The sequence below is a fragment of the Bidens hawaiensis genome, unplaced genomic scaffold (assembly GCF_021521415.1).
Source record: "Bidens hawaiensis isolate Kalapana, Puna unplaced genomic scaffold, B.hawaiensis_p1.1 tig00018484_1, whole genome shotgun sequence".
Classification (NCBI taxonomy): domain Eukaryota; kingdom Viridiplantae; phylum Streptophyta; class Magnoliopsida; order Asterales; family Asteraceae; genus Bidens; species Bidens hawaiensis.
Window position 1 is genome coordinate 24,356 of NW_027492792.1, and position 25,021 is coordinate 49,376.

The 25,021-nt window shown below is 35.8% G+C and overlaps 2 protein-coding genes and 2 pseudogenes across 4 annotated transcripts; 3 read left to right on the forward strand and 1 right to left on the reverse strand.

Moving 5' to 3' along the window:
• Positions 1-7,939: 7,939 nt before the first annotated feature.
• Positions 7,940-11,769, forward strand: LOC143556213 (serine/threonine protein phosphatase 2A 57 kDa regulatory subunit B' kappa isoform pseudogene; annotated as a pseudogene). Its single transcript, XR_013139346.1, has 3 exons — positions 7,940-7,967; positions 9,182-10,365; positions 11,449-11,769. The product of XR_013139346.1 is annotated as a serine/threonine protein phosphatase 2A 57 kDa regulatory subunit B' kappa isoform pseudogene (transcript).
• A 2,506-nt stretch (positions 11,770-14,275) lies between these two features.
• On the forward strand, positions 14,276-17,229 carry LOC143556193 (uncharacterized; annotated as a pseudogene). The gene is made up of 2 exons (XR_013139340.1): positions 14,276-14,295; positions 16,251-17,229. The product of XR_013139340.1 is annotated as an uncharacterized LOC143556193 (transcript).
• Positions 17,230-20,237: 3,008 nt separating this feature from the next.
• LOC143556219 (early nodulin-like protein 5) lies at positions 20,238-20,633 on the forward strand. The gene has a single exon (XM_077045603.1). It carries the CDS (start codon positions 20,238-20,240, stop codon positions 20,631-20,633), a length of 396 nt encoding a protein of 131 aa, XP_076901718.1.
• Positions 20,634-23,562: 2,929 nt separating this feature from the next.
• LOC143556220 (uncharacterized) lies at positions 23,563-25,005 on the reverse strand. The gene has a single exon (XM_077045604.1). The coding sequence runs from the start codon at positions 25,003-25,005 to the stop codon at positions 23,563-23,565; it is 1,443 nt and encodes a 480-aa protein (XP_076901719.1).
• Between the last annotated feature and the right edge of the window lie 16 nt (positions 25,006-25,021).

Genomic DNA, 25,021 nt, shown 5'->3' on the forward strand with positions numbered 1-25,021 from the left:
GAAAGTCAAATTGAACTGAAGGTTTTTCGTCATTACTGGATTGCGGTCAGAGCATATTATTTATGTTATTTTCAAGGCGTTCGAGAATTGGATCCTGAAACGTGATGCTGATTTATTAGAGTGAAGATTCTGGAACAAGTTGGATTTAACCGGGAATTAAAGTGTTTATGTTCCTGATCTTTATCCCTGGTGATTGAAGATGCTTCAGATTTTTTAATGGTCATGTGTTAGATTCTGTCAGGGTGGTTTTGTGATGAAATTGATCACTTGAAGTTGAGTAGTTGAAGATTAAACCTTATCATATGCCGACGAGTTGGTGAAGTTGTGGAGGATGCCCAACTTCATGTATTGGTGAAGTCAGATGGACTCACGTGATTGGTTGAGATGATCTATTGGCACGGGGATGCATGCATTACAAAGACCTCAATCGTTATAGTCGGAGAAGCTTACACTGAAGGGGAGATCTGATATGGAAGACGCTGGGTGATTGGTAGATTTGTGAAGCTACAGGACAGTTTAAGACACGGCTGGTTGACTGCAAACAGAAGATCATCAGTTAAGAGGGAGTCTGTTGGTGCATGTTTTGTAACAGATGATCTTTCGTGTTTTGTTAGAATTGAGAGCAACGGTCAAAGGGGAGACTGTTGGTGCATTTTGTGACCGTCGCTATGCAATTCTGACCAGCGGAACGCCACAGGCGAAGTTAGCACAACTTCGCCTTAGGCGAAGTTAGAACAACTTCGCCAACGGCGAAGTTGTAACAACTTCTGCCTTAGGCGAAGTTATCACAACTTCGCCTTAGGCGAAGTTAGCACAACTTCGCCTACTGAAGCCCAGGCCCGAGAATGTTTGGTCTATATATTGTTGTGTCATGTTTAGTTTTAGATTAATCTAGAAATCAGTGTGTGTTTGAGCAGCTTGTTTATTGAGAGAGAGTAAGAGACTAGAGTCGTGTGAGACGACCCGAGGTAGAGCTCACCTCGGGTCAGTCGTGTTTTCTGTTTTTGTTACGGTATGTAACGTGATTATTTTATATATGAATCTGCAGATTTGTTTATCCCGTTCTAGTATTTGTTTGTGTATTTGATCGTGTTCGTGTTTGTGTTATTCGTCTGTACACCATAAACGAGTCTAGGAGGATTCCGCACTCCTAGACCTCGTGCGGATCTCGTATCGATCGGCGACGCCCCCGGGGGGACCAACAAGTGGTATCAGAGCCTTAGGCTCTTACGATATGGTTCGAGATCTGCGTTTTGGTGTTTTTGGCACGTTTCTGTGCGTTTCTGGCCGAACAGTTCTTCAGGCGAAGTTATTGTTCATCAGGCGAAGTTGCCGTCACTGTTCGTAGGGTTTCAGCGAAGATATAAGGTCAGGCGAAGTTATGAACATGCGAAGTTGACTTTAGGCGAAGTTGACTTCTCGGCGAAGTTATGGCCAGGTGAAGTTATAGCCAGGCGATGTTAACTTTCGGCGAAGTTAACGAGATTAAAAAAAAAAAGTATTTTGGAATTTTCCGTCTGTATGGCCAGTGTACACGATTATTGTGAGACCGAAGATGTTGTTCCGTCAACGAGTGATCTTGTTATCTTTTGGTTTTACGTGTGAACAAATACGTGTCAACTCTGATTTGGAGTTGAGGTTGTGAATGGGTTATTGTTTGTAACTGGATATTGACACATATTCGGGTGTTTGTGGGCAAGGAAATTGTTGTTGTTCGTGGTGACCAACCGAAGAAAGTCAAATTGAACTGAAGGTTTTTCGTCATTACTGGATTGCGGTCAGAGCATATTATTTATGTTATTTTCAAGGCGTTCGAGAATTGGATCCTGAAACGTGATGCTGATTTATTAGAGTGAAGATTCTGGAACAAGTTGGATTTAACCGGGAATTAAAGTGTTTATGTTCCTGATCTTTATCCCTGGTGATTGAAGATGCTTCAGATTTTTTAATGGTCATGTGTTAGATTCTGTCAGGGTGGTTTTGTGATGAAATTGATCACTTGAAGTTGAGTAGTTGAAGATTAAACCTTATCATATGCCGACGAGTTGGTGAAGTTGTGGAGGATGCCCAACTTCATGTATTGGTGAAGTCAGATGGACTCACGTGATTGGTTGAGATGATCTATTGGCACGGGGATGCATGCATTACAAAGACCTCAATCGTTATAGTCGGAGAAGCTTACACTGAAGGGGAGATCTGATATGGAAGACGCTGGGTGATTGGTAGATTTGTGAAGCTACAGGACAGTTTAAGACACGGCTGGTTGACTGCAAACAGAAGATCATCAGTTAAGAGGGAGTCTGTTGGTGCATGTTTTGTAACAGATGATCTTTCGTGTTTTGTTAGAATTGAGAGCAACGGTCAAAGGGGAGACTGTTGGTGCATTTTGTGACCGTCGCTATGCAATTCTGACCAGCGGAACGCCACAGGCGAAGTTGTAACAACTTCTGCCTTAGGCGAAGTTATCACAACTTCGCCTTAGGCGAAGTTAGCACAACTTCGCCTACTGAAGCCCAGGCCCGAGAATGTTTGGTCTATATATTGTTGTGTCATGTTTAGTTTTAGATTAATCTAGAAATCAGTGTGTGTTTGAGCAGCTTGTTTATTGAGAGAGAGTAAGAGACTAGAGTCGTGTGAGACGACCCGAGGTAGAGCTCACCTCGGGTCAGTCGTGTTTTCTGTTTTTGTTACGGTATGTAACGTGATTATTTTATATATGAATCTGCAGATTTGTTTATCCCGTTCTAGTATTTGTTTGTGTATTTGATCGTGTTCGTGTTTGTGTTATTCGTCTGTACACCATAAACGAGTCTAGGAGGATTCCGCACTCCTAGACCTCGTGCGGATCTCGTATCGATCGGCGACGCCCCCGGGGGGACCAACAAGTGGTATCAGAGCCTTAGGCTCTTACGCTATGGTTCGAGATCTGCGTTTTGGTGTTTTTGGCACGTTTCTGTGCGTTTCTGGCCGAACAGTTCTTCAGGCGAAGTTATTGTTCATCAGGCGAAGTTGCCGTCACTGTTCGTAGGGTTTCAGCGAAGATATAAGGTCAGGCGAAGTTATGAACATGCGAAGTTGACTTTAGGCGAAGTTGACTTCTCGGCGAAGTTATGGCCAGGTGAAGTTATAGCCAGGCGATGTTAACTTTCGGCGAAGTTAACGAGATTAAAAAAAAAAAGTATTTTGGAATTTTCCGTCTGTATGGCCAGTGTACACGATTATTGTGAGACCGAAGATGTTGTTCCGTCAACGACTGATCTTGTTATCTTTTGGTTTTACGTGTGAACAAATACGTGTCAACTCTGATTTGGAGTTGAGGTTGTGAATGGGTTATTGTTTGTAACTGGATATTGACACATATTCGGGTGTTTGTGGGCAAGGAAATTGTTGTTGTTCGTGGTGACCAACCGAAGAAAGTCAAATTGAACTGAAGGTTTTTCGTCATTACTGGATTGCGGTCAGAGCATATTATTTATGTTATTTTCAAGGCGTTCGAGAATTGGATCCTGAAACGTGATGCTGATTTATTAGAGTGAAGATTCTGGAACAAGTTGGATTTAACCGGGAATTAAAGTGTTTATGTTCCTGATCTTTATCCCTGGTGATTGAAGATGCTTCAGATTTTTTAATGGTCATGTGTTAGATTCTGTCAGGGTGGTTTTGTGATGAAATTGATCACTTGAAGTTGAGTAGTTGAAGATTAAACCTTATCATATGCCGACGAGTTGGTGAAGTTGTGGAGGATGCCCAACTTCATGTATTGGTGAAGTCAGATGGACTCACGTGATTGGTTGAGATGATCTATTGGCACGGGGATGCATGCATTACAAAGACCTCAATCGTTATAGTCGGAGAAGCTTACACTGAAGGGGAGATCTGATATGGAAGACGCTGGGTGATTGGTAGATTTGTGAAGCTACAGGACAGTTTAAGACACGGCTGGTTGACTGCAAACAGAAGATCATCAGTTAAGAGGGAGTCTGTTGGTGCATGTTTTGTAACAGATGATCTTTCGTGTTTTGTTAGAATTGAGAGCAACGGTCAAAGGGGAGACTGTTGGTGCATTTTGTGACCGTCGCTATGCAATTCTGACCAGCGGAACGCCACAGGCGAAGTTAGCACAACTTCGCCTTAGGCGAAGTTAGAACAACTTCGCCAACGGCGAAGTTGTAACAACTTCTGCCTTAGGCGAAGTTATCACAACTTCGCCTTAGGCGAAGTTAGCACAACTTCGCCTACTGAAGCCCAGGCCCGAGAATGTTTGGTCTATATATTGTTGTGTCATGTTTAGTTTTAGATTAATCTAGAAATCAGTGTGTGTTTGAGCAGCTTGTTTATTGAGAGAGAGTAAGAGACTAGAGTCGTGTGAGACGACCCGAGGTAGAGCTCACCTCGGGTCAGTCGTGTTTTCTGTTTTTGTTACGGTATGTAACGTGATTATTTTATATATGAATCTGCAGATTTGTTTATCCCGTTCTAGTATTTGTTTGTGTATTTGATCGTGTTCGTGTTTGTGTTATTCGTCTGTACACCATAAACGAGTCTAGGAGGATTCCGCACTCCTAGACCTCGTGCGGATCTCGTATCGATCGGCGATGCCCCCGGGGGGACCAACAAATTATGATTCTCGGCTAAACTTGCTAGTTCTACCTAGGAATGATGATTATTGTTAGTGTTTGATAGGTTTTATGGATTGTTTGATTAATAAACCTTAATTACTATTGTAAAGTTTGATTTAGACATGAAATAAGTTGTGTTTAAGGGCTGGAAATTTTGGTGAATTATTGCATAAACCCCGTGTGTCGGTTAATTAGTTTTGTGTTGATTGATCGGTGCATTGTTTGATTCTAGACTTTGTGTTTAGGGTTTGTTTGCGATAGGTACAACCGTAGGGTTTTGTTGCATAATTTATTGGATTAAGTACAGCGGTTAAACACCTTCTTTGGGACCGAGAGGTGATAAGAAGTTAGGGTTGTCTCGTTGCCTTTGGATACTAGAATAAAGATTGCGCGAGAGCGAGTTCGTTTCTTGTTAGGTTTTAGGTGTTTTGAGCGACTAGTTGATCTACTTTGGTTTAAGTTGAATTGTTCCTCTATCCTTGGTTGTGTAGTATTCATTGCCATTAGGGTCGAGTGTTGGTGAGACCGAGAGGTGCAATTGTTTCCCGGTTTAGCCGTTTTAGCCGATTTTGAGTAGTTTAGGCTTGTTGAGTGAGACCGAGAGGTGATCCAGTGAGCCCGAGCGATCCTTAGTCGTGTCATCTTTAGGGACCAGTGTCTTGAAGTCACTCAATCCATTAGCTTGTTAGGCCTACAATTTGATTCAGACCTTGGTAGACGTTTTTCTCCATCCTAAGTTAACACAGTTAGTTTTTCGTTAAGTTTTCTATTTTTGGTAAGTTTTGTTAGTTAGTCCAGTTAGTTCAGTTAAGTTAAAAGAAATCAAAAATCAATATAATATTATTCTAAGGTAGGTCTTGTCTAGGGTTAGTAATCGTTAGCGTCTTACGTGTCCACGTGTTCGATACTCGGACTTTCTAGGTCTATACTACTTGCGATCGGTACACTTGCCGGTTGTGTGTGGTTTTAGGATTCGTTTTAATATTAAAGCTTAGTTGTGAGGGTCATTATTATAGGGTTATTAGACACACATCACTCTGTTTGTGCCTTTTAGGCCACCTTTGTGCCTTTAAGCCACCTTTTGGGCTCTATTTATGTCTTTTACCTTCCATTTATGCCTTTTCGGTTCCATTTATGACTTCGGCTTCATTTATGCCTTTTAGGCTCCGTTTATGCCTTTGGGGCACCATTTATGTCTATATGGGCTCATTCCAGTCTTCTTTTACCATTTATGCCTTTATGGGTTCCATTTATGCCTTTCGGGATTCATTTATACCTTTTCGGTTCCATTTGTGACTACAGCTTCATTTATGCCTTTTAGGCTCCATTTATGCCTTTTGGACACCGTTTATGTCTTTATGGCTTCATTTATGCCATTTGGGCTCTGTTTGAGCATTTTAGGCCACCTTGGTGCCTTTAAGCCACCTTTTGGGCTCTATTTATGCCTTTTTCATTCCATTTATGCCTTTTCGGTTCCATCGTAGCCTATACGACCGCATAGGCCTATACGAGCCGTATAGACATATGAGGGTGGTGTAGGAGGATCACATCCCTTTATATTATGTTTATGAAGTGCATGGCCGTCTCCGAGAATGTGAAAAAATTTGGGGCCAAAGGCGAAAAAAAAATTTGGGCCTTAAATTAGTTGGGTAATTGAGTTTAAGCATTAAAAATACATATTTTTTTCACAAAAAATATATATAATTTTTTTAAAAACATTCGAGCCTATCGGGGTGTCTAGGTGGGGTCAGTCGACCACCCGACCCTGCCTCATAGCCGGCCTTGATGAAGTGTTCGTTTATATTTTTAACGAACGACAAAAAAGAACATGAACGTTTTCTTATATATTAAACGAACGAACCTGAACATAAATATTCGTTCCATTAACCGTTCATGAATGCTTAAAATGAATTATATATTAAACGGATCATATATATTCATATTCTTTATCTTTCTGATTTTGTAAGCAAAAGATAGAAACCATGACGAAATCTAATAAAATAAGTGATTTTATATTATAATAACAATAATAAATAAAAAACTAAATATGTCATAATCATTATATTAGTTTGTGCCGACCAAAAAGATATGCATTAAGCATTATTTAATCAACCGTGGATTTTACTTTATACCATAACCACGAGGGTTCCTACGTGCAACGAAGTAACAATAATTTTATTTACACCTGGTTATGAAGGGTAACTCAGTAGAAAAAGGTGACTTCATACGTCTGCGGTCTTAAGACAGCATCGGGCAGTCCAAGTATTTTCCCACTGTCCGAAGGCCCTCGAGCTTGATTAGGGGTGATGTGTAAGAGATTAAGAGGGACCGGGAGTGACTATGGCCACTGCCATTTTTTTGCTTTGTAAGGTATATATTCACCATTTTGTTTGAAAACTTTTTAGGTATTGAACACGTTCATTCCCATGGTATTAGGTCCGTCACTTCGGTTACTACTGTGGCTAAGCTCAAGCTTTACCATTGAACTTGATACCTTATGGGCTGTATTGTTATACAAAGGCGTATAATATATAAAAACAGATGAAATGTTTTATGTTATTAATTTTTTTTGTTATTTTTTTATATTTTAAAATTTTTAATTTTTAATTATTATTATTATATATATAAGATAAATATTGGTGCCTAGTGGCGCAAAACCCTCATGGAGCCACGTGGCAGCAAGCATGTGTCATGTCATCCAGTATTATTTTTTCCTTTAAAAATGTAATTTTAATTTTGTTTTAGTTTCGATACTTTAACGAATGTAACTGAAACCGACCCAATTTACGTCGATTCTCCTCCTAAACATCCGGAGTTACCGACCGAATAACATTGTTTTAAATATGTTATTTATTTATATCATAAGCTATACGAGTATTCAACGCATTCACTAATTTAACTTTGGGTTTCCCCACTATCATAACGAAGCTAACCAATACCATCCGACTTCGTGTTGCTTTGATCATAAACCGTATTTATTTATTTATTTTTATTATTATTATAAGCCATACGAGTCACAAGTATCGTAATATCGTTGCTGTTTCCTACGCTGACAAATTAATTTTTTTCAATCTAGTATCAACACATTAATAAACTTAATCTATAACAACTGAATACACGTTAACACACCGCCACGACATGTCGAGTACAAGCCAAATTACATTAATTTGTCTTTTAAACCAAAAACAATTTATTGGATCCTCAAAGAAAGAGAAATGAAATAGAGAGTTGGGCTCCATTTTCACCTTTATTATTATTATTATTATTATTATTAAATCTCAAGCTTTTAACCTGAAAATTATCTCTCTCACTTGCATACCATGTCCATATTTGTGCCAGAAAGCCCAGGTATATTCTCTCTCCCTATATAATATTATAATTTATACATATAAATATACATGTATATATTTATATATGTATAGATCTTCTGTCAACACCACCTGATTCTTCAGTGCTCTGACTTTAGATTATATAATTGATGACTTCTTCAATCTTTTAATGTTACCACATGTTGCTATTTGACAAAAGCCTACTGGCATTATGAAATTTATATTTTTCTGTATCAGTTTGCTGACACATAATTGCTAAAGAGCCTAAAGTTGTAACTTTTTGTTCAAATTTTGGTGGTTTAAGGCTTTTTATGATCTGGGATTTGTTACCAGTTTATGTTTCACATTTCTTTTAGGTAAGTTAGTAGATCATGATCTTGGTTTCATTTCAGATCTACAAATAATAGTAATACTATTCTGTTTTTTTTTTTTATGTTTTTTGTTTTTTTTTATTTTTTATTTTTTATTTTTTTAGATCTATGGATATGTTTCTGATTATATGAACTAAAGGGTGTTACTGTTTTGGGTTATCTTGAAATATTTTCTTGAAAAGTTGTAAAATTTTGTTGTAAAATAAGATGACAGCAGTCAATATTTGATTTTCTAGGAAAGGGTAAAGTTTATAATTTAAGATGAGTTATCTTTCATACATATTTTCTTGAAAAGTTGTAAAATTTTGTTGTAAAACAAGATGACAAGAATCAATATTTGATTTTCTTGAAAAGGGTAAAAATTATGATTTTCTTGAAAAAGGGTAAAAATTATATTTCATACATATTTTCTTGAAAAATTGAAACTTTCCCTTATGAGATGAGATTATAGTATTATACTAATGAGTATTATTAGCTTTTCTTGAAAAGTTTGGTTTTTTTCTTATTGTTAGATGAGACCAGTCAGATCATAGCTTTTCTTGAAATATTTTCTTGAAAAGATGTAAAATTTTCATATAAAATAAGATGACAGCAATCAGTATTTGATTTTCTTGCAAAATTCAAAATTTCTCATTTTTGAATTTTGACAAGGATTAGCTTTTCTTGAAGTAGTGACATTATGATTGAAATTGTTTTTGATTGAGGTGATCATTTTGCTCAATAAATGGTGTTTAATATGACAATTAATTTTAATAAATTTTCCAAATTTGTTAATTATGAATATGAATTTGTTTTCACCTTTATAATCTCTGCTTATTTTGCTAATAATGAATTAATGATTCTGATATATGTTGCATTTCAGGCTTATTATTGGCTGCAAATTCAACCATTTCTACTATGCTCAAACAGATTCTTGCGAAACTCCCCCGTAAATCATCAAAACCGAATCAAAATCATTCAGACGGAAGCAATGCGACTGCAACCGCTGATCCAACCAACAATGGCAGCTTCACAAACACTTGTAATGTCATTTCAAGTAAATTAAATGTTGTTAAAAAGATGTCATCATCTATATTCCCAACATCCAATGGTGATATGATGCAGCCTCATATACCCTTTAAAGATGTCCAAAACTCGGAAAAATCGAAACTTTTGATTGTTAAGTTGAATCTTTGCTCGGTTATATACGATTTTAATGATCAAGATAAAGAAAGTGCTGAAAAAGATAAGAAACGCGAGCTTTTAGCCGAGATTCTTGAGTTTCTTGTCTCGGATTCGATAAAACTCACCGAGCCCGCCATGTCAGCGATCTGTAAAACATGTGGGGACGATCTTTTTCGCGAGCTTCCTCCTAAAAACTCGAACTTGCCACGTGGCGATTCGGAAGATGAAGACCCGTGGTTTGATCCATCATGGTCACATTTACAACTTGTTTATGAAATACTCCTTAGATTTGTTAGTTTAACGTCCCTCGACCCGAAAGTTGCTAAACAGTATGTTGATCGCGCGTTCTTGTTAAAGTTATTAAATCTTTTCGACTCTGATGACCCACGTGAACGCGAGTGTTTGAAGTCGGTTTTACATAGGATTTATGGCAAGTTCATGGTTCATCGATCGTTTATTCGGATGGCAGTCAGTAATATTATCTACCGGTTCGTGTTTGAAACCGAAAAGCATAACGGGATTGCTGAACTGTTGGAGATTTTTGGGAGTGTGATTAGTGGGTTTGCGTTACCGTTAAAGAAAGAACATAAAATGTTTTTGTCACGGGTTTTGATTCCGCTTCATAAACCGAAATCTCTGGGTAGTTATCATCATCAGTTAACGTATTGCGTCGGGCAGTTTATAGAAAAAGAACCCAAACTTACGAGTGTTGTGATAAACGGGCTGTTAAAATATTGGCCTGTTATCAGTAGTAAGAAGCAGTTGATGTTTTTAAGCGAGTTGGAAGAGTTGCTCGAGTTGATCCGGACCGATGAGTTTGAAAAGATCATGGTTCCGTTGTTTCAGCGTATAAGTTGTTGTCTAGATAGCTACCATTTTCAGGTACTTAGTTATTTTTTTGTAAAATACTTTAGTTATCAGTTTGTGCATAATGTGTACGGGTGAACCCGTCTTAGTAAAACTGGTCGTGTTTGGGTTGAGGCTGTTTAGTAAAACGGATCGTGTTCGAGTTGACCTGTTTAACCTGTTTAGTTAAATAGGTCAACCTACCAACCTGTTTACTTAAATAGGTCGGCCCACTGGTTCGTTTAGCCTGTTTTTCTTTTTACAACTCACCAACATGATTAACACATTTACAGTTTGATATTGCCTGTCAAGCCGTTAAAATATGGGTCGCGTTCGGGTTGACCCATACAACTTGCCAACCTGACAGGCTGACACGATTGACACCATAATGGGTGAATTGGCCCGACTGCCCTAAACTTTTTGTGTTATAATCCAAACTTGTTTTTGAAGTGATGACTCGTTTAACCTTGGTTTAATTAGTTTAGCTGGACTATGACTATGAATCCAATAGTGCCAAGTGGCAATTTCGACCAGTTAACTTATAAACGGGCCAACGTGTCAAGAGTTGCAGATAGTGTACTTTTAGTAAATCTTACTAACTATTTATTGGCAGAAATGCAAATTTTGTCCTTTAAACATAGCTGATTTATGGATCAGGTCGTTTAAAAAGTTTACTTTCAGGCGTTGTCCTTTATATATGACACCTTTTCTTTGCTTTTCGTCCTTTACATTAACGAACGTTAAGTTTTTCTGTTAAAGCACCTCATGAACATTGCACATGAGGGCATTTTAGTCTTTTACCTCTATTAATTTATTTATGACTAAAAATAAATAGATATACTATAGGGGTAAAAAGACTAAAATGCCCTCATATGCTCTGCACATGAGGTGATTTAACACAAAAACTTAACGTTCGTTAGTGTAAAGGACGAAAAGCAAAGAAAGTTGTCATATAAAGGACACCGCTTGAAAGTAAACTTTTTAAAGGACCTAATCCATAAATCAGCTATGTTTAAAGGACAACATTTGTATTTCTGTCGTTTCGTCACGTCATGTTTTGCGTGTGTTTGGGATTACTTATTAAAACTACTAATCAATGGTAATAATAATAATATTCAGGTGGCCGAACGAGCGCACTTTTTATGGAACAACGAGCACATCCACCATCTAATAATGTGCAACCGCCAAGTGATCATGCCAATCGTCTTCTCATCACTACAACACAACTCAAGCAACCATTGGAACCGCACGGTGCTCAACCTAACACAGAACGTCTTAAAAATGTTCAACGACGTTGACGAACCACTAGTGGTTTCATGTCAAAGCAAGTTCGAGGACGACAAGTCAGCCGCTAGTGTGACGGCTGACAGGCGGCGGTTAACATGGGAGCACCTTGAAACTGCCGCCACCACAACCGCCACATGTGTTGTGTCATGCTAATGCTAATGGTTTGCATTATTGTGTATTTGTAGTTTTGAGAGTGTTGGTGTAATGTTATGTGTGCATATTAATGGTGTTGTGTCAATTAGTTTGTAACATAGTGGGCATGACTATTGACATAAATGTATGTCACATGGGGCAACATATAACATGATTGATGTGTTGTCATATGACAATTGTCTCCTCTTACATATCTCAAGACACCTTTTTCTTTTTCTCTTTATGGTTTCATTATTATTACTGATTGTCCTATACAAGGACACTGTTTTCTGTATAGTGTTATCATATTTCATTATTGGATATGTATCAAGTTTATTTGTCACCAATACTAAGTTAATACATAATGTAAATAAAAAAAATAAAATACAGTGTTGTATTTTAATTTTTTTTTTTGGTCAAATTACCAATAATTTTATTGCTTCTATAATATATGATTGTTTATTTTAAACAAAATGTAAAACAAGCCATTATTTTATATAATATAGTTAACAAGTTTGGTGTTGTAAAACCCCTGTTGGGTCACTTGGCAAGTTGGCGGCACCATGTTGGTATTATTTTTATTTTCTTTTTGTTTTGTTTTAGTTTCGGTCGTAATGAAAGTAACGAAAACCTACCGAATGTGATTTTTTTTTATTATTTTGTTTTAGTTAAGGTACCGTGCCGAATGCGACGGAACCGATTGAATTTGTAGAGACTCACCGCGTTGTTTTAGTTCTAGTACCATAACGAAAACCGACCGAATGCTGATTTTTGTTTTTTAGTTACGGTACCATAATGAACAGGACGAAAACCAACTAAAATCGCGTAGACTCAACCGCCTCAAAGCCCGGGATTGATAACGATCTGGTTTTACAAATGATCGAGGTTTACCGACCGAAGCCACGCCGTTGGTCCACCCCAATTTTTATACTTTTTTTGTTTAATTTTGTCTTAGTTCTGATACAATATCACACGTAACTGAAACCGACCGAATTCGCGTCGACATACTATGTCAACGTTTGTGTTTTACCAACTTGCCCGGCACAACGCGCCGGGAAAACACTAGTTTCAAACAAAATGTAAAGTAATAGTGATTTTTACTGCAGCTAGGGGTTGTATGGTAGCCACTAGCCTCTTATTAATTCTATTAAAAGGCTATATTAGAATCATTCAGCATTAAATGTGTTTTGGTTCATCAGAATGACACATATGAATCAGTTAACAAACATCTTAGGGTGTTTGGGATTCCTTAATATATCTCTTTACAACTTTTTAGGATAAGTTAATAAGTCAAAACATTGTGACTTATTATCTTACAACATAAGCAATCCTAACACCCCATAAGTTTCAAAATTACTTTGAATGGAAATTTTACCCCCTTGTCCATTCACATGTGTTTATACCATTAGTCTGCCATTCACGCACCACCTCCTCTTCCACCAATCACCAGCACGTCGGTGCACTGAATACTTACTGACTCAAGTCCCTTAACCATCAATGTTTGTTACTGGCTTAGCACTTACTGGTGCAGATGTTGTCAAAAAGCCCTGTTAAGTGTCATGTCAAAAATACGCAAAGTTACTCAGCTTTTGGATAATAATAATAATAATAATAATAATAATAATAATAATAATAATAATAATGCATATTTCTTTTAATAATAATAATCACTTGCAATCAAATTTATATTATTATTGTTAGTTCTTATTTGATTTCATTATTAATTTAAAAACCAAAGGAATTAGAGCTGCACAAATATGGCATTTTCAAGAAATCGGGTATTTGATTAGGTAAAGGTGAAACTGGTTCCGGCGAGTCCAGGGCTTCAGGTAGGTGTGCAAACGAGCCGAGCTGCTCGTGAGCCATTCGAGATCAGCTCATTAAAATGCTCGATCGAGCCGAGCTTAAGCTCGAGCTTAAAAGTAAGCTTGTTTAATAAACGAGCCTGAGCGCGAGCTTCACTAATCAAGCTCGAGCCGACTTGCGAGCCTGTCATTTATATAATTTTTAAAAATATATATTTAATAATTATTAATATATATATATATATATATAATGTTATGAAAAAATAAATAAAAACAACTAAATATTATATATTATTTAATACATAAAATTACAATAGAAAAAATATATAAAAATAATTATAATTATATAAAAATAATTGATATATAGTAAACGAGCCGAGCCCGAGCTGAGTTTGAGCTTGAAAATCTACTCACAAGCCGAGCTCAAGCTTTGCAAAATTAAGCTTGAAACGATCCTAGTAGAGCTCAGACTTGGCTCGGCTTGACTCGTTTACACCCCTAACTCCAGGTACGATTCTTCTGAGGAACCGGCCTCTAAAGACTAAAAGTATAAGGAGTGAATATTATTTGGTTTGGGCCCAAGTGTTTGAAACACAAATTACCGGCCCAACGGCCCATTAACGAAACAGGCGTAAAACCCAAAATCTCTTCATCCCTGTGGCAGTAATTTGCCGCAGCTCCGTCATTTCAAACCACCAGGTACTGTCATCCACGGCGGCACGTGCCTAGATCTTCTAATCACGTGCCTGTAGTATTAGGTTAGGGTTTGTTTGTTCAGTTTATAGCTCTGATTTGGTTAATTGAGGCTTCGTATTTGTTGTTGATTGATTGTGTGCAGAAAGTTACCAAATTACTTATTGTATAGCCGAAAATCGAACCTAAACCAAACCGGTTTTGAAACCGATTATGTAAAAACCGTAGGTTCGGAACCGGTTTGTAATGTTTCTCCACCAAAACCGATCATTAACAGGTTTTGACTTTTGTTGACCAAACCGAACCGGTTTTGAGTTTTAAACCGATCTATGTTGGGGCTGTGCACGGTTCGGTTCGCTTCGGTTATTAGCCTAAACCGAAACTGATGTCATCGGTTAAATGAACTGTCCACGAGTGGAGCCAGGGTGGTTTAGAGCTTGAGCTTGAAAATTGAAATTAAACAAGGCAACTCAGCTAGGATCGAGCTCGATTTTGAAGTTAAACGAGCTTAAGATCGAGCCAACGAGCTCGGTTACAAAATTGATCCAACTCAGCTTAGGTTGTTTCTAATCAAGTTCTTTTAGCTAGTTTTCTTTTATCGAGCGAGCCACGAGCCCGAGCTTTTTGAATAGCTCCAGTAGTTTATTCAGTTAGTTTGTTGGTTTTCAGTTCGGTTAATAATCAAAACCAAAACTTGGGCTAAAATTTTTGCTTAGAAATACTTGAAATGAAGGTATGAAAGCTAGAAATATATGAAAATATGAATGGTTCGATTCAGTTAATTTGGTATTTGGTTAATTTCAGCTCCTTGTTGTCGGTTTTTGGTTCTGTTTCAGTTAGCAGTTTAGTTATTGTAAGTTGTTGGCAATGTTATTGTAAGTATAGCTTGTGTAATTAGGTATATTCAGTTTGGATTGAACTGTCTTATTAGAAAAATGGTATTAACTCTTAAGTTAGGGTGCATTATAATTTATAAGTAATTAAGTATTGATTTAGTCTTTCTCGTATAGGGTAATGACGAGCCAAGTTGTGCATAGTGAGTAATTTAGATTACCTTCTAGTGACTCAAAAATGATTTTACATTTAGTTCTACCAGTTAGTCTATGGTGTTTTGAGTATTAATTTGGGAACTCTATAATTCGCATTAGCATTTTATATAGTTTGTCAAGTAATTTGATTTCTCATGAGGTATTAAGTTGGTTGAGTCTGCAACTTATTATCTTTTGAGGTTTCGTTGGCCGTATTAAGTTTCGCACACTGGTGAAAAAATTGTTAAAAATTTGCATGTTTTTACTGATCTATCTGAATTAGGGTTTCTGCTTTTTATTTTATTGTTCTACTTAAAATTAGGGTTTATAAGTTCTATTAGAGTTGGCACTGCCTATTTAGTTTTCTTTCTGAATCTTGGGCTTTGATTCAGACATCATTAATGATAATATATTAATCATCTGGAGTGTTTTTCTATACTGGTTTTCAGTTTTGTGAAATGATTGTTTGTTAGTTTTGCATCATTACATTCTTTTCTTTTGAAAGCCTCTCTTTGAAAGTCTGAAGATTATCTATTCAAAATCAAAGCTAAAGCTCTGTCATCCAAACAGTTTTCTTTTAATGAGAGCTTTTTAATTCAAAAACAAAAGTTGTGCTGAAACTTTGAAGTATTTTCCCGGTCAGGAGATTTTATAATTCTTGTTTGGAGTACAAATTTGATTAAATCTCAGTCGTTAACAAACTTGAGATACTACTATTACTATATTTAATTTGTATCATGTTTTTGTATAAAGTACTTATATCTGAATAGTTATATTGAAATTGATAGTTTTTGGCTAATCCGAACCCGATAAAAGTCATTTTTGCATCTGGCACTTGTGCTGAATAGAACGGTAACATGGCGATTTTTGACATTGAAACTGGTCATTCAGTACAAAACAGATAGCGATTGTTCATTAACGACTTAATCCAGAATAAATACCATATAACCCTCAGTTTTACATTTTTTTTTTGCAGAAAACTAGTTCTTTGCACGAGAGTCAGCTAATGGGTTACATGTAGACCAGTTTAAAACTAAATGCGCGATCATTAAGCTTAAAAAATGAGTTTGTTTATAAGGCTTAGGCATCATTTACCCTATGGACTCTGTTCAAAATCCATGCATTCTCCAGTTATTGCACTCAATTCCATAAAGTCAACAGGTTTGACCAGAATGTTCAGTCAACCTGCAAAACAAGAGGAACAAGAAGAAGTAGAGATTGACCAAAGGACACTCCCAACAGATTATGACCCTGCAACATTTGACTCGACCAAGCACCACAGCCCGCCAACCGAACGCGTATGGAGACTTGTAGATGAAATGTCATCACTCACATTAGTTGAAGTAGCTGAACTTTCTTCAATAATGATGAAAAAGATGGGTATGAAATCGGCACCAGGAGCCGCCACGGGTGTGGCTGCAAAAGGTCAAACTGGAGCGAAGGAAGAGGCAAAGCCCGAAAAGTCTGTTTTTGAACTGAAACTCGAGTCGTTTGGAGACGGCTCAAAGATCAAGATTATTAAAGAAGTTAGAAGTGTTACTGATCTTGGACTTAAAGAAGCGAAAGATTTAGTTGAAAAAGCGCCCGTTGTTTTCAAGAAAGGCGTGACTAAAGAAGAAGCCGAACAAATAATCGAGAAAATGAAAGCCGTTGGTGCCAAAGTTGTGATGGAGTAAACATCAAATGCAAAAAAGAATGAAAAAAGATTAAAAAAGGTGAAAGCTTTGGCATCTTTTTATGCATTTAAGGTATAATTCAATCTTTAAATCTCATTTTCTTGTAGGATTTATTGAAAAAAATGGGTGGGTTTTGTTAGTTTTAGGCATTTAGCTGCATACTTACACTTATGCATGTTAATGAACCATTTTCAAGTGGTTTAAGTTTGGGCTTGCTTTTATGTTATTGTTATTTTGAGATGTATGCTAATTGCTAAGAACACAAATTTAATAATTATGATACTCTTTTTGATGCTAATGATTTGGGTCTTCATATGGATCATGAGATGGTTCCAAACATTGTTACCTATGTGTTTTGTTACAAGCAATTATATGATTCTTTTGATGCTATTTCATGTGTTGAAATTAGTGTTGCAGTGTTTGATAAATGTGATTATGGCTCTTTAAGAGCTAAAATGAATAGATTATGATGAATATGTAAAAAGTTGCTACAATAATCTGAGTTAATGTGACTAGAGGTGAAGAAAAACCCTGACCACGGAACTGGACCGAAAAAGAAATCTAGAACAGGGTTTTTCTATACCCGGGTTTTTACTACCCGAACTCGTACCTGACCCTACCCGGAACTGGACCCAATTTGTATCCGGTAATACCCGAAAACAGGAACCAGGTTTGTATCCGGTAATACCGAAAACAGGAGCCGGGTTTTTCTAATACCTGAAATTGGGTTTTTCAGATACCCAATCTATACCTGAATTTACCTAAGAAATATCTGAAAAATATATGAAAAATATCCTAAAAAGGTGCTACCTCTTAAAAAACTCAATCTATAACCGAAAATACTCTTAAAAAAGCCTGAAAAAACTGAAAAATAGGGTTTTTTGACTTTTTCAATACCCGGAAATATGGTATTCAAATGCCCGGTTTTAGAATACCTGGTTCTGTACCCGACCTGAACCTGGTGCATAGGGTATAGAGACAATATCCGAAACCGAATCTGACCCGGGTATTGCCCCAATACCTAATTTTTCAGTACCCAATCATACCCGAACCTGGTTTAATACCCGGAACCGGGTATTAGAAAACCAGATTTGTGCATCTCTAGATGAGACCCCTTTCCATTGAAAACACATAAATTTACAAGATATGATAAAAGTAAGGTGGCAAAACAAACCCAAATGGGTTGTTTTGGGTCAGTTTGGATAATTTTTAAAATTGAGATAGGTCATGATGGATCAAAAGAATTTTACAAGAAGGTCAGGATGGGTTAGATAGATGCTAGTGACTTTTGGTTATGGGTTAGAATGAGTTTGTTTATGGGTTAGAATAGACTAAAACAAGCTTTATTCAATTTTATTTCAAACAAAACCCACGCAACCGAATAGCAACCGATAAATCAAAACCGAAACCATTGAAACTATACATATACCGAAACTGACCGAAATGAAAAAAAGCAAAACTGAAGCGAAAAAAGAAACCGAAAAAAACCGAACCTGAGCCGAGACGAAACCGAGTTTTTTTTATGAACGAGAAAGACGGAAGAAACATTTTAGTTGTTTTATTTTTTGCGTTTTCGATTTATATTTTGAGTTATTATTTTTTTTATTAATCTTTTTGAGGGGTTTTTAAACCCTTTGTATTTTAGCATTTGTTTAGTTCAAGATGGGTTAACTTTACCCAGCTTGACCCATACTCATCCTAAAACAAATAAAACCGACAAATCAAAGCCGAACAAAAACTGAAAACATTGAAACCGAATAGATACGAAACGAAAAAAAGCAAAAATGAACCGAGTTTTTTTTATGAACGAGGAAGACTGGAGAAACATTTTAGTTGTTTTACTTTTTGCGTTTTCGATTTATATTTTGAGTTATTATTTTTTTATTAATTTTTTTGAATATTTTTTTGAGGGGTTTTTAAAACCCATTGCATTTCAACATTTACTTGGGTCAAGCCCATACCTATCCTAACCCTCTATTTTAAAAATCCATCTTGACCTATACCCATTCTGACCCAAACCCATTCTAAGCCATCACCCAAATCCAATCCAACCCACTCTTATTGTCACCTCTAGATAAAAGGTATAGATGGTTAAGATTTGCGATCCTAAAAGTTTGCTCATTGACAATGTTTCTGAGTGAATCATGCATGGAGCGTCATACGATTAAAATCCTGTCTCAAGAATGCTTATTATCAATTTAGAAAGTATATCGTTACTTCACCAAAAATGGTTAAAAAAAATTGAGATGTCTCATTAAATAACAATTATTTAATGAGATTGTTGTAAAAATAACTTTTATAAATTAACTTTACTTTATTGCATTAAGGGTTAGGTTCAAATAAAAAGTTTGATTTTTTTAAGAAGGCTAGTAAGGAGGGTATTTTAGTCTAACACTTAAAAAAACACAATTTGTAAAAAAAGTTTGAAAAAACACAACGGAAAACAATATGAAAAACACAATATAAAAAACACAATGGAAAAAAACACTATAAAAAAACACAATGATAAAACACAATAAAAAACACAATTGTATGACACAATGTAAAAAACACAATGAAAAATACTATTGTATAACACAATTTTGTAAAACACAATTTGTAAAAAACCCACTAATTTTTTTTTATTTTTTATATTACAATATTGTACTCATATTAAAGATAAAAAGAGACTCGTTATTATGGTGAATTTGCTTTTCAATAAAAACGTAGTAATAAAAAATTATGGACGTTTTAAAATGATGGGAGAATTTGGCATGTGCCTTGCATGTGGAGAGAGAAAGTCAACAAATGAGTTATTCCTTTTATGTCATTTCCCTTATTTTCACACTTGATTTCCACCTAAACTAAACTCAACCCTCCATGTTAAAAATCAATGAACAAAATTACTTCATATCCTTCCTACAAAAACTATACTTCCTATTATAACCTAACCCTTGCATTCAGTATTTATAAACATATAAATTTCATAAAATACAATAAAGGTATAATATAAAAGAACAGTTTTATTATTTTTTTTACATTATGGTGTTATATTAACAAGAAAACTAGCAACTACTAGTTCCCAACAAATCGAATTTACATCAACTATTCCAATCGACTACCAATTTATTCGATTTTGAATCCATTTATAGGAAACTTTTTGGTTTTATGTTCTCCACAATTTATCTCAAACACGTGTTAATTGATATATCTAATGTATCAATTCAAGTTGAACAACATGTTTCTTACTACAATATAAATATAAATCAAATCCTACAAATCTTTACTCAACTACTCAAGGATCAAACATGGCAAATTTGAGGTTGAATCTTGTGGTGGTTACCACCATCATGGTGGCATATACGCTCCTCTCCCCTGTCGCTTCTATTAAGTCTAAATATGTAGTCGGTGCTCAGGGGTGGATCGTGCCACCAAATCCTGATTATTATGAAGAATGGAAGAGAGGAAAGAAGTTCGTCGTACGTGATGAATTCTGGTTCAAGTTTGAAGACGGACAACATACCATCAGAGAAGTAGAAAATAAGGTTGCGTATGACACATGCAACGCCACAGGCTCCGGGGTGGTCAGTGACGAGCATACTATGGGTATCACCATGTTGTCACCTGGTGTTTTCTATTACATTTGCAAACTTCGTTGTGAAAAGGGTCAGAAAGTAATAATTGAAATAAATGAAAAGGTGTAGTTTGCAATTTTATAAAATCGATATGATATAATATGATATGATATGATAATATGTTTTGTAGTCTTTTATTACATAAAGAAAAACAATTTAATGTTTGAATCATCCATCTATCTATAATCTATAATAATATATATAAATGAAACCTTTAACAGCTCTCTGGTTGCTTTCTAAATTCTCTCAAGCTACCAGATTGCTTTATTGTGAATGCAGGCTTCTCATGCATTTTACCCGAATTCATGGGTATGGGTCTCATCAAACCCAAATAGCTTTTAAACGGGTTATAACAAATATTTGATATTAAAAATCCTATAAAATAGGGATATACTAAAAATTAATATCTGATTTTTTTAAAAAGATATTATTTATAATTAAGAAACAATTTATAGTAAAAAAATACACGGGTTATGGGTCTCCAAACCCATATAGCTTTTAAACAGGTTATAGCATCTCATTTATTTGTGAAACCATTTTATAATCAAACCCTAAGTATATTATTAATTCTCTTACGATAAATAAAATAAAATAAATATATATATATATGTATATATAAATATTATAAACGAAAAAAACTAACCCCATAATACGGGGATAAAACCTAGTGTAAACATATTTAAACTCTTTGTTATTATATTATATCCAAGGGTTAGGTTCAAATAAGAAGTTTGATTTTCCTAAAAAGGCTAGGAATGAGGGTATTTTAGTCTAACACTTAAATATCAAAACCCACTTAATTTAATTTCAAAAACTCACTTACATTAATTTCAAAAACCCACTTACATAAACCCCAACTACATACTTACTCTCTACAACCACCACCACTCCACCGCCTACCGCCACCACAACCGTCACCCACCGCCACCACCTCGCCGGAAAAGTCCGGAAAAACACAATGGAAAACACTATGAAAAACACAATGGAAAAAAACACAATTGTATGACACAATGTAAAAATATCATGGAAAAAACACAATGAAAAAAAAAAACACAATGTAAAATACTGTTGTATAACACAATTTTGTAAAACACAATTTGTAAAAAACCGACTAATTTTTTTTTAATTTTTATATTACAATATGGTACTCATATAAAAGATAAAAAGACACTCGTTATTATGGTGAATTTGTTTTTCAATAAAAACGTCGTAAAAAAAGTTATGGACGTTTTAAAATGATGAGGAAATATGGCATGTGCCTTGCATGTGAAGAGAGAAAATCAAGAAATGTGTTATTCCTTTTATGCCCTTTACCTTGTGTTCACACTTGATTTCCTCCTAAACTAATCTCAACCCTTCATATTCAAAATCAATAGACAAGATTACTTCTTATCCTTCCTACAAAAACTATACTTCCTATTATAACCTAACTCTTGTATCCAAAATCAAAACATACTTTGATCTTAATAAGTTATAATTTTAAATATTTTTTTATTGAATATAAACTTTTTGAAATTTGAATATATTTTGAATCTACTTTAATTTCATATCTTTTTCAACAAACAAGCCTAAAATCATAGATCTTTGAGTCTCCCTTATATATATGCATACACCAGCATTAAGGGAAATCCTTTATGCAAGTTCCTTCGATATCAAACATACGTCGAACAACTATCTAATGAGCAAACTCGATACGGTAGGAAAGTTTTCTGCTGCAAAAATTAAATTAAGAATCAAATAGTATACAAATGATGAAACTTAATCTGCAGCGGGCGGGAAACTGTCCTTAAAACCGTATTGAATTTGTTTATTCGACAGTTGTTGAAACTTCTAAACGGAATCCGGATTGGTAGCATCATTGGTTCTACCAAACGTACATGATTGTTATAATCAGTAAATGAACCTTGTATAACTACAGCTGTAATATGCAATTAGTAAATTAAGATCATAATGAATTCATGGTAGCTATGCTAATTATGAAAGATGTAATAGAAGACGGAATATTACATGTTGTAGTACCATTAGTGTCGCACCCGGAAATTATTTTTTTGGGATTTGAAATTTTTTGAGTCGATTGACTATCGCCAAATACCGTTATTTTTTTTCATTTGATTCGATAGGGTCAGGTCACATATAACAAAAAGATGAAACCCAAAATTTTTGGTCCGACTTTTATTTTGAGAAAATGTTCCATCACATTCGTATTTCCTAATTAAATTTATAAATTTAAACTCAAATCAACCGTTTTGTTAAGGGTGGTTTTGATCAGGGTGTATACGGGCACAACATTCGATGTTATATGCTATTTTGTTCAAATAACGTGTGAACCCGATGGTTAGTAAATTCGGTTCCCCCATCGCTTTGAAAGATTTTGTTTTTCCTTGAAAACTGAGTTTGGCAAAGGCTAGAAAAACCGATAAAGCATTATAGAACTCCGATTTGGCTCGTAAAGAGTAGAGCCACGTGAATCTTAAAAAATTATCTATATATAAAGGACGCATAATATATATAACCATCAATCGAGTTGATTGGTGAGGGTCCCCATAAATAACAATGTATAAGTTCCAATGGTGCTGAGACTAGTTGTTATGTCGAGTTAAGTTTAACAAAGAAAAAGAGACCAAGACCGCTAGCTTAGTCTCCAGATTCCAGTCGTGTGTCTTTGTTTGTTTGTTTGTTTGTTTATTGATCTAGCTAGCCAACTAAAACCTTCATCATACATTCATACCACATCAAAATCAAATACATCATGTAATTAATAAGAAACATGTATCTTACAAATAAACTAGAAAAGGAGAACAGTTATATATTACAACCAATGACTTGAACAGTTGAACTTATTTTACAAATCAACTAGAAATCAAAATACAACGTACATTAATTCGATCTCGTAGTCCACCGGAATCATATTAGCTTCGCCCTGTGATTCATAATCAATTGTTATATATGTATAATAGGAAATCAATATTAGAGAAGAATCTAGCTAAATGAACTTACTTCAATGCATGCGGAATGGATATGATTCAGGGTCTCCAAGACACGCACACCATTTATCGATAAGTGGCAAGTCGTTTGGAGCAATATGTGGAACATGCCTGGAAGGGTCTTGAAGGGTTTTGATAATCTCCTTAGTCTCCCCTAGAAGTTGGGCTGCAGCTTTGACACTTGCCTCTCTTTTCTCTATCACACTAGTATGGACTTTCATTGCTATAACTTGGGGTAGGTTGGTGAGACATGCAGCCATGATGTCAGCGATCCTTGATGACAATTCGTCAAAGAGTTTTGTGTGGCTTTCCTTATAATCGATAATGCTTTGAGCGATATGATACATTGAGTTGGCACAAATAGTTATGCTTGTCCTTCCCTCTCCTTCGATATTCTTCTTGCTTTTAGCATTGTCCAAGAACAATTGAACAATTTGTGGTGGTGTATTCCCTCGAGAAGCAATATCTTTCAACCTGATTTCTAACCATGTGTGGCGGAAATCAACGTCTTCCCACAACGTTTTAGCAGCCTTCTGAACGCTTTTATAGTCGTCCGTAGCATTGGGGTTTTCTTCTACATGTGTGATGTATATAAGACCTTCCCTCACACTTTTCAACAAGCTTTTAACTTCTCCCTTCTCGATGTTAGGAAGAGTAACCGCAATGGTTGTTAAGGTTACCACCGCTAGGCTCCAGCAATCAGGTTGATCATTATCGTCATACAGCTTTTTAACTCCCTGAAAATCTTTAGTTGATCTTTTAGTAATTAGATTCATAAGATTTTCGGGCTGCTTTTTTTCGCTCTTTTTGAGCAATTGGTTGAAAGATTTTGAAAGACCTTTCAATATGGTCACAGCAAGTTCGTTTTCATCTTCGAGTTGCAAAACAAATTTGCGTTGTTCAACGGTTTCGTTACTTTCCACCGATGAACAAAACAAGGCCTGTATTGGCCACGCCAAACAACGCAAAAATTGTGTTAACAAGAAAAAGTTCAACGCTATTATCTTGCATACTACCACAACTAGCACCTGAAGTATTATACAAATGTTGAGAGCTAGATTTCTCAAATTCTTGTTGACCACCTTGAGTGTATGGCTTCCAAATGAGAGTGAAATACCACCATATTTCAAGTCATGTAACTTCTGAGTCCAGTATTTCTCTACTTTAAAGACCTTTAAATGGTTAAACACGCTTTTGAACGTTAGCTTAAAGCTTAGCGATGCCAAACATCTAAAAAGCGGCGCAACTGTACCAAGTATGATTCCCACAAATTGTACTATGAGAATCACTAACGTTGACCACTTATAATCTGAATCATAGTTGTCAGACTTTATTTCTGGAATTGCCCAAATCATAATAAGAAGATGAAAGATGACGGATAAAAAGCATATTACCCCCGAAGCAGCGGTTGTCGCAGAGCAAGCTTGAATAAATTGGGGGTTGCTACTTCCTGCCATGATCCAGTAGTTGCTC

Excerpts from the sequence above, each read along its gene's own strand:
- LOC143556220 (XM_077045604.1), bottom strand. The coding sequence starts at position 25,005 with ATGGCAGGAAGTAGCAACCCCCAATTTATTCAAGCTTGCTCTGCGACA.
- LOC143556219 (XM_077045603.1), top strand. The coding sequence starts at position 20,238 with ATGGCAAATTTGAGGTTGAATCTTGTGGTGGTTACCACCATCATGGTG.